Source organism: Paramisgurnus dabryanus, chromosome 11 (genome assembly GCF_030506205.2).
Source record: "Paramisgurnus dabryanus chromosome 11, PD_genome_1.1, whole genome shotgun sequence".
NCBI classification, from domain to species: Eukaryota; Metazoa; Chordata; class Actinopteri; order Cypriniformes; family Cobitidae; genus Paramisgurnus; species Paramisgurnus dabryanus.
The window spans coordinates 924,799-938,545 of NC_133347.1; the positions used below are offsets into that span (position 1 = coordinate 924,799).

The window sequence follows — 13,747 nt, forward strand, 5'->3', positions numbered from 1 at the left end:
CAATTAAAGCATTTTGTACACAAAGGAGCCAACAGCATGTTTCTCTAAACATGTCGTTTACCAAGATCAGGTTTGTGTTATCTAGTGAATAAAAACTTAAAAGCACAAAATCCAAATGCAAAATGGACCAAAACACACTTCATAAAGGAATTTAATGACATTTCAAGTGGAAATGACAATATTTAAGTTTTTTCAACAGGGTGTTTTTACATGACAAAGACACTGTACAAGGCAAGAAACCAACTATTTCTTCATTTATCCCACTACAAACAACCCTGACCTTAAGGCACCACTTTGTATATTACATGATTCACTGATCTGAACTAAAACTTATAATTAAACAGCTTTAAAAAAAACTGTAGTACATTTACATGTGGCAGTGATGTGGTAGATTAAAGACCCATGTGTAAACAATTATAGCTTTTCACATCAAAAAACTTCAAAACTGAATAAGTGAACTTAAGTCATAGACATTTTGGCATAGATAACAGTACGTGACATTACTATGATCTGTCCACCATACATTTTTATTTCGCCAGTCTCACACCAAGAGACAACTTTTTCTATAGTCACGGTTATTTAGATCTGGTAGACTAAAGCAGGTCAAATTTGTTTTTATGTTGTTGAGATAACCCAGTTACTAAACCACTGTAATCTTTAACCTGTTTATATCCATCCAGATTATAATAAATCATTAAGGAATCTATATTTACAACCACACATTGGTTTAACTGTCTTTCAGCTGAGAGAACTGCAAGGTTTGAAGACATCCCATCCAGGTCTGTTTGCCCAGCTGTGCTCTGGGAGCAGCAACATCTTCAGTCTGTCGGGCAGTGGAAGAACTTTCACCTTCTCTTCAAAGGGCCAGGGTCGCAGACAATGATGGATACGTCTCCTACAAAGGCACCTTAAAGGCAGTGGCTGGCTCTCCTGGTCCTTCAGTTTGCTGTAGAGCTCCAGCAACGATTGATGGGCGGAGGACTGCTCCAACACAGGCAGTTCGGATTCGGGGAATAGAGGAGGTAAGACTGGGGAGCAAATCGTGGCCAGATCCAACAGTGCTTCAGCTTTAGCAAAAAGATCAGCCACCTCAACGGTGTCTAAAGGTTCACGCAGAGCTTCGGCGAGACGCGTGAATATCAGTCGTTGACCTGTCCAGAGGGAGGCGCTGTGGTGAGAACAAAAGAAAGAACCTCCGTGCTGGAGCAGAAGAGCAGCCAGAGGAAAAAACAGATCAAAGTTCTCCAGGCTGGTGTAGGTTAGCGAGGGTTCCCACACCTCCCCGTCAGCAGCATTCAAACAGCAGCTGGGGTCGGCACCGTGGGTAATGAGAAGATGTGCCACACGAGTACAGAAGTGCCTGATTTCCTTGGCGTCCTCCTGACTGCTATCCAGAGCTTCCTTTACCAGGAAGGTCAGCGAGGACATTGGGGTCTCGCCATCATGCGTAGTGGCGTTCACATCTGCACCTGCATGGGACAGATATCAGCACTGTTACAATGTATATGAGCATTTACAAGAAACAACATCTGCTATCGGGGCATTGTGCATTGAAGCACCTCTTTCAAGAAGCAGCTGTATATTGTCTGTATTTTTGACCGTGAGTCCATCACTGCTGGCCAGAGCATGGAGCAGGGCAGTTTTTCCTACCAAAAGATCAAGCACACAACAAACAAGAGTTATTATACCTTTTATAGAGAGAATTACATTATATATTGCCATCTCTGTTTGAAACATAAACCCTGCGCTTCGTTCCTATGCCCTAAGCCCTTTGAAGGGATTACCCTTTGAAGTGAGTGCTTGGATACATAAATACATTTTGACTGTGATAAAAAAAATGTATTTGTTGTCATGCATAACTTATTTGTATATTTTATTGTCTTAATGTATTCAAAAAAAGAATTTGTCATTACGAAGAGACCTTTGAAGTGGCCAGTTTTGAGCACTTCGGTTTGGAATGACCCTTCAATGGAAGCAATGACTGTTTTCACTCCAAAGTGCCCTTAAGAGGGGGAAATATCGGGTTTGGAATGCACCGAAAATAGCCATTTATTTGCTGCTGAACAAGCTACAAACGCTCCGCTCCATCTGCCGCAGCACACGCATGCAATATAGTAGCCGAGTGCTATTCTGTTTACGGACATAAGTAAGCAGGAAGTTTAAAAAAGTGGTTATATTTTCCCGTAAAATCTGACCCGACCATGCGAATTATAAACCATAAGATGCCGTGACAAATTGGGGTATGGTAAGGAGACCATTTTGGACATTGATTTATGTATTAACGCAACAACTGATTTTGTTTATTAAAACTATAAAAGCTACAGATTGCAGCAGTTAACTGGTGTAGCCCTATTTAAGTGTGTGGGGTGGTGTAAAGGTAATGTGCACCTTTAAATTAATATCACACTGGCAAGATTTAAAGAAGAGACTTTAAAGTTTTTCACTGAGGTGTCTGGAGGTGAAAATATTAAATAAAAGATTGTTGTAGCAGTTAACATTTATTGTAATAAAAAACCAATGCAATAAAGTATATATTTTATAAATAAAATTATCACAAAAAGTGAGGTGTGTGTTACACTTTGTGGTTTTACCAACAACGGCCACTAGGTGTCAATGGTTTGCTGCATACTCCTGTCACAAATTAATAAATTACGGTCACTGCATTATTATTACTGCTGAAAAGTTTTAAAATATGAAAACTACATTCTTAGATCCTTCCAACGATGTATAGTTTGTAAAGTGACATGAAAAATATTAAAGTAAACTAAGGTGTCCCGCTCACAGGACAGTGCCATTTAAGGGGTTAAAAAAGTTTTGAAACCCATATGTGTTGGCAAAGGAATACTTTTAAGTTTTTTCATTGGCTTTACATATTTGGTCACAACAAAATTCCTGTATATTTATTTGTTATTTCATAGTTGACAATTGTTCTATAGTACAGATAAATAAAAAATAATGCAATGTGTCCAGGCTGTATATAGCTAAAATACACCACATTTTTTCTTTTATATGATAGTTATTTTGCCAAAATACCATTTTTGTCTTTTGCATTTACGTCAGCCCCCAGGTCCAGAAGCACACGCAAACATGGCAGCCTGTCTGCTTCTTCACTGGCCAAGTCAAGAGGACTGCTTTCATGAATCTGTTGCAGAGAATCGGTTGCGATATGCATATTTGGAAAAGTATCACATAAGCATCATGATAAGGGTACACTAGATACTACTAAAGATGTTGTTCTCACCCTGTCCCTCTTGTTAATTTTAGCTCCATGAGCCAGCAACAACTGAACAATGTCTGGTTTATTCCTCAATACTGCAATGTGCAAAGGGTTGTAGTACGATACTGGGTCTGTAACAAAGCAGAAAGATGTTTCCATATCTTGAGGTTTATAAGAATTAATGAAATAACCTAAACTTGTTTTTTAATGTTGAAAGCATCTACATACCCTCAAAGTTCAGATCAGCCCCATAACGTAAAAACACTCGTGCCGCACTGACCAACCCGAGTTCGGCCATTTTAAACAGGCAGTATTTAATTCCCTCCATGAAGACTGGAGATTCTTTATCCGGGGACTCTTTATCCAGAAGCTCCACAAGATCCCTACAGACGCTTTCCTCATTATCTTGATTCCTGTAAAATGCAGTATATCAACAAATGACACACAGCAGCACAGAAAACCTAACAAATCTGTAGATTTAACAGAGGGACACCCTCTATAATAACAACATTTTCATTTGTTAAACAATCACTTCACATCTTAATAAAAGTATAGATTTTGTATGGTCTACTGTGCTTGTTTCCAGCTAAAAAAAATTAAAACCAATAAAAACCATCAAATAATTGTAAAGGATTTAGGGGCAGTTCCTCAGACAGGGCTTATAATAGTCCCAAACTAAAATGCATGTTTGAGCTAGATTAATATAAAAACTGACTTTACATATACCAGTGCCATTGTTTTGTTCAAGATGCACACCAGTGCTTAAATGTCTAAATATAACTAAGGCCTAGTCCTGGATTATCTAAACCTTGTCCAGGAAATTGCCGCTTAAAAGCTATAATAAAAATTGTATTGGTTATAATGGAAACTATAATGGTTTCTGCATGTATAGGCCTCCACTGGTCTTCTATAGGTGATATGTTATCTGGTGGCTAACAACCAACAGAAAACCATTAAATCCTTTTAAAATAAAAACACATTTTGTAGAATTTGTAATAGTTCATGATAGCATTATGTAATGGAGTGTTTTAGTGTTTTAAAAGTAAGCTGGGATGAAGTCTCTCGTGTACATAAACACCGTTACAGAAATTTTAACAATCTACATTTATGAATAAAAAATTGCCATACAGGATGAAGAAATTGACCAAGCTGTAAATAGTTTTATCATCACTCTCAAAATAACAAATAATTTATTTCACTTTCAATGTTATGATGTAGTCTCGCGTATCCAGACCCTCCTAATTACTGAAGGCGTGACGTGGCCCGACAAGCTGGGATGCTGAATGGTCCACTGGGATGTTTTTAGGGGTTTTCAAACTGTGGGCCAGGGGGGCCCACGAGTGGGTCGCAAAGACACTTGGTTGATGTAGTAAATTACACCTTGTCCTATTAATGACAATTTAATTTCAATGGTTTTGATATCAGTGACGATAAAAATATATATAAACTACTCCGCTCTAAAAGAAAACGAATTTCTTTTTGTATTAATATATTTTTCTGCATATTTTTGTGGGTCCTGAGATGATATTATATAACTGGGTCGCGGAATGAAAAGTTTTGCAACCCCACTCATTATATTGTTTTGTGTGATGCCAACCTGCTGTGGGAATCCTCCTCGGTGCCCAGCACACCCATCACGGCGTCAACTAGAGGTTGATACTCATACACGATCCTCCTGAATCCGTGTAAAAACGGCATGTTTTCTCTCCGATTACGCACTCTCTCTTCACGCTTTAAAAAAGTACAGAATCATGCAAAAACATCCGTCTTTTAGACAAAACAAAGTGCCAAACAAACCTGTAGCGAAAGCTTACGAGATACAAGCGCCGTTAAACAATAATAATTAATAGTCCAATTCGTTTCAAGCGTTAAAATAATGCATGTTCATACAAAAGACAGGGCTAATTTATCAGTTGGACCACACCTTTCTAATCTTACATGTTATAATGCACGTTTGCTTACCCACTGTAGAACCGGATGAAGTTCCTCCCACATGTTCCGAACAGAGTGAACGCAGCTGTAGCGAGACTTCTTTTTATTAATTTTCAAAATAAAAGTCTTTAACATAAACTCTTTTTAAAATTAATTTCTTAAAATAAAATGTAATCAAATCTAATTGGGATTTATTTTTAACTCTAATTTGTTTGAAAAAGCAAGTTTTCCCATTTTTAAACGCTTTTTAAATATAATAATAAAATCTACATACAAATAACTGAGTTTATTCAGCTGCTAGTGTGATTTTATTTATCGAGTTTAAACAAGGCATAAATACAGTAGTGTTATTGTGCAAGCGAAACATTCTTCACCACCTCAACCATTCTTATTCATACACACATACAAAGTCGCACAGAAGGCAAACAAATTTTTATATTAACTCCTTCTTTCATTTAAGTTAAACATTTTGACTGCAAAGCACTGATGACGTTTACATAGTCGCAAACAAGCATAACAAAATAGTAACGTCAGTCCTAAAACAAAGATAAAAGAACATGTGGTTCCTTAATTGTCAGCAAGAGTTAGTTAAGACACAATCAAAACAATACAACACTACAAGAGTCATCTTTAGATTTACAGTATAATTGCACATGATTCAAGTCAGCCTGAATGAAAGATGCTGCTGTTGCCAAGGTAGCGAGAGCTTGGAGTTGCCGTGGTTACTTCTGCTCCCTTCTCCAGATGATGACCATTCCAGTGGCATCAGAGGAAGCCAGCAGGCTTTCGTCACAGTTAAAGCTGACATCCAGAACAGGTCCGCTGTGGCCTTGCAGCTTGTTAACGATAGGCTTAGTGTTGCGCTCGACATCGAAAAAATAGACACACGCATCCTCACTGCCAGTGACTGCATGAGGGAAGGAGATACAAGTAAAAGAAAGGAGGTCATATACACCCAGGAATACATTAAGAAGAGTAAATTATAGGGTAAATTATACTGTGTAATAATTAAAATTTGTTCCCTCAAATGTTTACACTAAATTAATCTTACCAACGCAAGCTCCCTGTCTGAAGGACATAAGGGGACAGAAGATGCTGTGTAACTGTTGCGATCCATGTTGGATGGGGAAACTCCTCTTCAGTTGTAGAGTCCCTTCATTATCCACAACCCTGCCAGAACCAGTTCAACATTCAATTTATCAGTAAGTCACAACTTCTGACTGTGTACACACATACAAAGATTTGGACTGACAATCTATTTATAAATACAGAACCTGTACCTGTACAGCAGTAGTTTGTTGACACAGGCATTGATGAGCAGAGAGGGGTCCCTTGCCTCTCGACTGATCCACGAGCGTGCTGAGATACTGGAGATTGAACTGCCTTCATTAACCACCAGCCTCTTAGCTTTGGTCAGTTTTCCTATGGAAGAAAAACTCAACTTAACATAAACATAAAATGTTGATTGAACTATAATCCCTACTCCTAGTTAGAGCTCAGCTGTTTAACAAATTCTACCATGTCTGCAGTCTTCATACCTGTAGCCATGTCAAAGAGGAAGGAAAAAATGCTTCCCCTGTCATCGCCAGCCCACAAGATTCTCCCTGGAGCATCGAACGAAAGCGAGAGAACTCGACCAGTGAGTTTACTGGAGCCTCCCTTTACTTTCTTCCCAGTAGAGATGTTTACCACATGCAAGAGGTGTTTACTGTTCCCAACCTGTCAATCCACAGATAACACTTTTTTATGTACAACTACAGTAAATACTATACTGGAAATTATTATTTAATATAAATTACATGTATGAATCAAGAAAAAATCTGTTGTTTAGACTTTACCACAGTCAGGTTGTTGTTCATGGGCTGGAAAGTGCAGCACAGGAGTTCACTTCCTTCCGGGTCGACAACCTCTCTGATACAGCGCCCATCGCCTGTGTTCCAGATACGCAGGGTGCTGTCTTTTGAGGTGGACACAATGATGTCATTGCTAAGCGACCAGGCAAAGTCAGTCACAGGCCCGGCATGCCCCTTCAGTGTCACTTTTACAGTCGGTGGAGACGGAGCCAGTGTCATGATTGACAACGACCCATCCAATGAGCAGCAGGCAAGGAGGTGCTTATCATCATTGGCAAACTGGAGTCGTGGAACTAAGATAAAATAATAAAGGGTGAAAGAATATGAAGGTTTAATAATTCAAACCCAGAGAATGTTAAATAAAACCATGTAGGGAAAAAATCCTAAAAGAAAGGACATATAAAAAGGCACAAATTTTTCACTAGAAATTTTTATGGCAACAAATGATGCCTTACCAGCTGAGTCGACATGCTGGTCAAAGATATGATGCATGCCAGCAAATGCGTAGTTCTCACTGAGGGTAGTGTCACCTGCCATGGCACGACTGGCTTCTGCCACCGAGGTTGGCACCAGACTACCTGGAGGCCTGGAACAAAAGATTATTGAAAACACAACTAATCCTGCACCGACATGGGCGAGTAATAACCTATTCAGAGAAACCTAGAAACTAACTGACAGGAATTAGTCAAGGTACATCATATATGAATATGACCTGTTAAAGTAAATCTTAGGGATTTTATAATAACCATTAAAGATGTTCAAGGTCAGGTTTGTTACCTTTCATCATACACTGCTCTGTTCATCTGGGCTTGCAGCTGATAAGAACCTCGGCTTACTGACCTTCGGTGACCTCTGGCACCCTGAGCCCTGGGATCTTCCTCAAAGTCCTTAAAAAAAGACGAAGAATCAGGATAAAAAAAAGAGCAAGGATCGGCGGAGAAAAGAGGTGACAGCAATGGAGGGGATGATCTTATAGAGTTTTTAGCACTACAACAACCACATAAAGCCCAACATGCACAATGAGCTCACAATCCACATGCACTGCAGCTCTCACACAACACGTTGACCTGGATCTGGATGTCTATTTATATCAAGGAATATATAGACGTTCTCTTTTGCGTCTGTCTGTTTTTATTTTGCAGGGCTTATTTCGGCCCAGAATTCCTAATTGGTGTTTCTCGAACTGTTTTCCCTGTTTCTGAGTGGACCTAACCTCCATGCGATCCAGTGTGGTGCGGGAACTGCGCACACTGCTGGCTCTGAAGCTGCTCTGCTCTGACAGAGGCCCGTAACGCATGGCGAGCAACTGACTGCGCAGACGCAGATACTGCCTGCGCAGCCCCGGCTCAAAGCCACACTTGGCATTCTCGCGGAGCAGCTGGCTACGCCGGCGGATGTACTGCGTGCGGAACTGGGGGAACGTAGGTGTGCGGTATGCATTGTACCTGAGGGAAAGAGAGAGAGAGAGAGAGAGAGAAAGAAAAAAAACATTAATCTGTAAAACATTTATAAACATATGTGACCCTGCCTTTGAAAACTCAGCACATACAGTATCAATACATACACAGTATCATACATACACACAGATCTCATACAGTAACATTCACAAGAGAGTAACACATATACACATACAGTATAATACAGGCACAAACATATATACACATACAGTTTCTTACCTTGCGTCCACTGCCAACACCTGCTGCCAAACAGCAGCCATGAGATCCACAAACACAGAGATGCAGGAAACACAAGGTCTGAAAAATACAAAACGCACTACTATAGCACTTCAACTTATCAAGATATTCAATGCAGACAATCCATACATATGAAATACATCTTTATACAATAACACATGTGCATTCAAAACAAACATTTTATTTTTAACTCAATATTTTAACAGATTAGCCGCCGCCAGCAGAGATGCTAACAACAACAACAGCATACGACACTATATTCCAAACCCAAGCAAACGTGTCAATCACACAATGACTACAAATATCCTAATAGTTATCATTTGTCAGCACATCAAACTTGATAAATCTCAGTGTCACTATATAATTTTTTATTTTAAAGACACACACCGCGAGACGTCTTCACCGATTCATTCTGACTGAAAGGAGTGAGGCGATCACGTGACTGACCCGCCCTGCATCAGCTGACGGTATAGCAACGACGTCACCGCAGCGCGCGTCATAGGGACTCTCAAATGATTTTTGTTATTTATTTCACTATGTTTACATGTGTTGTTTTACATTGCATGTATGTAAATACAGAAAAGTAAGTGTTTTTGGGGGATTTTAACATGTAGGTTTAGTGAACGGTATGATACCAATTGAAAAAGTCAGTATATCTCAATATTCTAATTGTCATTATTTATTGACTACACAGGTCTCATCTTCTGAATCACCCTTACAGAAAAGACATGTCAATTTTATATGTGCAAAACACAAAAAAGGCAAATTTAGGTGTGAATCTCACGTAAAACCCAAGGAATTACATTGTCAATGTTACATGGTACACTAATGTATATAATGTTAAAAAAATCTATAGAAAGAATGCACTTTAAGTTACGTTTGGATGCATAATTTGAATGGGTTATGCATTATTTAAAGTAGTGAGACATGTCATCACGTGTTGAAAACCATTGTTAAATCATTAACATCATGTCTAGGCTACTTCATATTTACATTTTATTTATGTTTTATATGTGCTAGGTTCATATATTTTAAAACACTGGCTTTGTTGTACATACATTACCAGTCAAAAGTTTTGGAACATTCACTTGTCCTTTATTTATAGTTTTTCCACATTAAATAATAATAATAAAGTCGTCCAAACTATGACATAATGCAAATGTGGGAATTATGTTGGTGACTAAAAGGATCCAAACTAACTCAAAACTCTGTTATATTTTATCATTCGAAGTGCAGTGACGCCTAGAAATTTTTATTTTATCAAGAAGCTTCTTGAAGTTTCACCTTAGGATGATTTTTTTAAAAATTCAAATCTAATATGGGCTCTTATTGGCTGCATTTCCTTCAATATTCAGTTTAAGTCATCTTTTTCACAAAAAAAAAATTAATAACATTTTAGTTTTCTAATAACCGAAATTAATCTGTTTGGCACAGCTCTATTTTTGTCTACAAACGTAAATTCAAGCATTTAACCATACACCTTCAGATGAAAAGCTTTTCAAGATTATATTTAACATTTCAGTCAAGTGTCTCAAAACTTTTGACTGGTAGTGGACCAACAAAATTCTTGGTCTCTTATTGATGAATTACCAAAAGTCAGAATATGTTGACTAATGTTTAATTCCACCCAAACTTTCAAATTGTAATGTACAATCTGGTGCGAGAGAAAAACCATTTATCATGTTAAGCAAAATTAAAGGATTAACTGTATAAAGGATCTGTATGGCACAGCTCAGCAGAGGCTCATGCTGGGGTCCAGCTGACAGGGCTGTTTGTTTGTTTCTGGTCCTCTTTCCCGAAGGGCCTCGTACATGCGGCCATTCAGTGACCGGAGCCATAAATTAGAGCCCTGCACGCCTCTCAACACTGCTTATTCTGAAAAGACACAAGAAAATTAAAGCCAAAATGCCTGGAACAAAAGGTAAATATTCAACAAAGGTTTAAACTATATAAAGTATTTTTTTTAAATTAGGCATGTACAGTATATAATAATGCAAATTGCTGAATTAAAATAATACAAAACTGCCATTAACAAAGTCATTTTGAAAAAGGCATTTGTACATTCAAATTAAATTAAAGCAGGGATAACAGATGTTATAACCTATTTTAATTTGTAACAGGTAATAAGACGGACAAGAAATCCAACACAAAGGTAAAAAGCCATACCAAAACACACACACACACACACACACACACATATATATATATATATATATATATATATATATATATATATATATATATATATATATATATATATATATATATATATATATGTTGATCACAGTCAGTTTAATTTTTAACTTTTTTTGTGAGAAAGCAGCTTATATCAGAAAAACTGAAATCTGTTCACCCCAAAATATAAATTACCCCATATTTTACTCACCCTCAAGTGATGTGTATATGACTTTTTTCTTTCACCCAAACACAGTCGAAGTTCGAAGTTTTCATCTTTATAATGGGATTGGATAGTGCCCCATTTTTAAAGCTCCAAAAACTAATCCATACAGTTAATAAAAAGTCCTCTGAGGTGAAGCGAAAGTGAATAAAATATGGAGTAGTTTTCATTTTGGGGTGAATTATTGGTAACACTTTATTTTACGACCCGCAAAGTACCGCGTAATTAAACCGAATTTACAGCGTACCTATTTGTAACAACAGGGTAGGTAACCTGTAGGTATAAGGGAATAATATTTTAAGTTTGGGGTAATAAGGGGGTAAGAATATGAAGAATTATAAATTATTTATACTCTAAGTATTTTATAACAACAGGGTACCTATTGTAATATTACGTGGTATGTATGACTTAGTCAAGTCTATGGGGAAATTATGTTTTATTTATTTTTTATTGTGAATTTTTCATATTGACTACTGAATGTTGTATACAGTCAATGTCTACGAGCCACATCGGCAAATAAATATAACAGCATATCACTTTTATTTTAGTAGCCTATATTACTTGCTTTTAATAACAAAAGTCAAGCTGATTTAATGTGGTTATCTTTTTTTTAAGGTAAGTACAATAAAAATAGCAACTTATTCCCTATTTACCAGGAAACTCCTACATTTGCGGACATATTTGAAGTGGTGCTTTGCAATTTATTTACTGTAAACACAAGTATTTTAGCCAAATATAATTTATGCAATGGCAAACCAGAATGAAACAACAGCAGATATCAGCTCCCGCTAAAGCAAAAGACGACTACATGCGTAGGCTACTGCGCAGGTGTAGAGCGCGCGGTCGTCTGCAGGAGGTTTGCTGGAACGCGATCCTGAGGTGAAATTTCTTTAAGAGGTTTTAAAAACGTTCCACACTGTGGAGTACAGCTGCGAGTGATGTTAGCAGGTTCCGCATGCTGGATAAGGTGACTGGTTTTGTTAATACATGACTCACGCATTTCAAACAATGTTTTTCAAGAAAGTTGCTAGCTAACGGTAGCAGGTTAGCTAGCACATAAGTAAGCATAAAATTTATAAACGTAACTGGCTTGGAAAACTCTGTTTCTGTCAAGGCACAGTGAAGAAACATTTACTGAAGGCTTTCATTTATGTTTTTTATATGTAATGCAGAACAGCATTTGTGAGACGACATCAACTCATCATCCGAGTGGACAAGAACACCAACAGAGGAAGCCAAGCCGCAAAAACAATGAAAAATTGTCATGACTTTTTATTTTAAATAAAAGTTATGTGATAATAAACATTAAGTGTTGGCTTAATTATAGTGTTTTAAAATAAGTTGTTTTAAAATAAAAATAACAATATTCTGTATGTTTATGGTATTTACCCTATAACATTTATTAACAAGAGGTGAACAAAGCACCACTTTAGTTTACAGCCCGCAAATATGAGAGTTACCTGGTACATACACAGAACAATCGGGGAATAAGCCCCACTTCAATTTACAGCCCGCAAATATAAGAGTTACCTGGTACATACACAGAACAATCGGGGAATAAGCCCACTTCAATTTACAGCCCGCAAATATAAGAGTTACCTGGTAACTCCTGTATACATACAGATCAAAGAGGTACAAGTTGCTATTATTTTTATTGTGTGTTATATTTTATTTGCCGACGTGGCTTGTAGACATCAACTGTAGGCTATACAAAACACTTCATCAGGTAAGTAGCAAATATGAAAAAAAAAACCTATTACACATAGACCATATTACCCATAGACGTAAGTCATACATACCACGTAATATTACAATAGGTACCCTGTAGTTATGAAATACTTAGAGAATAATTTTCCATATATTCTTACCCCCTTATTACCCCAAACTTAAAATATTATTCCCTTATAACTACAAGTACGTACTGTAGAGGTACTCTGTTGTTACAAATAGGTACGCTGTAAATTCGGTTTAATTACGCGGTACTTTGCGGGTCGTAAAATAAAGTGTTACCGAATTATTTCTTTAATATCTTTAAAACCTTGTTTTTCATTTCCCTATAGCAACCTCAGAGTCCTAAGGAGAAGCCGAAGAAAGGTGATCAGAAAGGAGATGACACCAAAAAGCAAGGAGGTGAATATATTGAAAACAGTAAACTGAAGTGTAAAGTGCTGGATGTGCAAGACTTATGAAAGCCATGGAAAATGTTTGATTAATAAATAAAACCTTAATTCAGTTCCACACGATAAACCAGGTGTTCTCAGATGGGCCTGGCATGCATCTTAAAAATGGGTCGATATCGATAACCTTTTGATTGTCATACAAAATTATAATCTAGTGTTAAAAATTATACAGGGTCAATATTCAGTGGCTGTAGAGGAAAGAAACTGTTGAGAAATAAGAAGGAAAATGTCTTGTCAGGGATGAGACAGAAAATTGCTCTCTTATTTCTATTTGACACTGGGGGATAATTTTATTAAATTTTTATGATGTTACCTGTCAACATATTTGTCTCTCCCTCACAGGAGAGCCGAAGGGAGAGAAACAATAATTTTCAGGCCTTTGTGAAGCTGGCTCTGGAAACTCTCTTGGGCTCTTGTCGACACAAGCATGGAGGTCCCCGGGGTAAGCGCAGCTGAGGTTTGCTTCTCCCACT

At 37.5% G+C, this 13,747-nt stretch overlaps 2 protein-coding genes across 2 annotated transcripts; both read right to left on the reverse strand.

Annotated features, from left to right (window-relative positions):
• Nucleotides 1–133: 133 nt before the first annotated feature.
• asb6 (ankyrin repeat and SOCS box containing 6) lies at nt 134–5,323 on the reverse strand. The gene is made up of 7 exons (XM_065248196.1): nt 5,180–5,323; nt 4,815–4,948; nt 3,446–3,630; nt 3,242–3,348; nt 3,034–3,142; nt 1,560–1,646; nt 134–1,469 (listed from the first exon to the last, which is right to left on the reverse strand). Exons 1-7 carry the CDS (start codon nt 5,282–5,284, stop codon nt 739–741), a joined length of 1,458 nt encoding a protein of 485 aa, XP_065104268.1. The 5' UTR covers nt 5,285–5,323; the 3' UTR covers nt 134–738.
• Nucleotides 5,324–5,420: 97 nt separating this feature from the next.
• Nucleotides 5,421–9,157, reverse strand: wdr13 (WD repeat domain 13). The gene is made up of 10 exons (XM_065248197.1): nt 9,084–9,157; nt 8,679–8,756; nt 8,216–8,447; nt 7,780–7,889; nt 7,458–7,588; nt 6,988–7,295; nt 6,688–6,868; nt 6,430–6,571; nt 6,201–6,319; nt 5,421–6,056 (listed from the first exon to the last, which is right to left on the reverse strand). The coding sequence occupies exons 2-10, from the start codon at nt 8,717–8,719 to the stop codon at nt 5,872–5,874; spliced, it is 1,449 nt and encodes a 482-aa protein (XP_065104269.1). The 5' UTR covers nt 8,720–8,756; nt 9,084–9,157; the 3' UTR covers nt 5,421–5,871.
• Between the last annotated feature and the right edge of the window lie 4,590 nt (nt 9,158–13,747).

Coding starts and splice junctions, on each gene's coding strand:
- asb6 (XM_065248196.1), bottom strand. CDS start 5,284: ATGTTAAAGACTTTTATTTTGAAAATTAATAAAAAGAAGTCTCGCTAC. Junction 3,143..3,241: donor AAATTAACAAGAGGGACAGG/GTGAGAACAACA, acceptor TCTCTGCAACAG/ATTCATGAAAGCAGTCCTCT. Junction 1,470..1,559: donor ACAGCTGCTTCTTGAAAGAG/GTGCTTCAATGC, acceptor TGTCCCATGCAG/GTGCAGATGTGAACGCCACT.
- wdr13 (XM_065248197.1), bottom strand. CDS start 8,719: ATGGCTGCTGTTTGGCAGCAGGTGTTGGCAGTGGACGCAAG. Junction 7,589..7,779: donor AGAGCAGTGTATGATGAAAG/GTAACAAACCTG, acceptor CTTTTGTTCCAG/GCCTCCAGGTAGTCTGGTGC. Junction 7,296..7,457: donor CCAGCATGTCGACTCAGCTG/GTAAGGCATCAT, acceptor ATTTTATCTTAG/TTCCACGACTCCAGTTTGCC.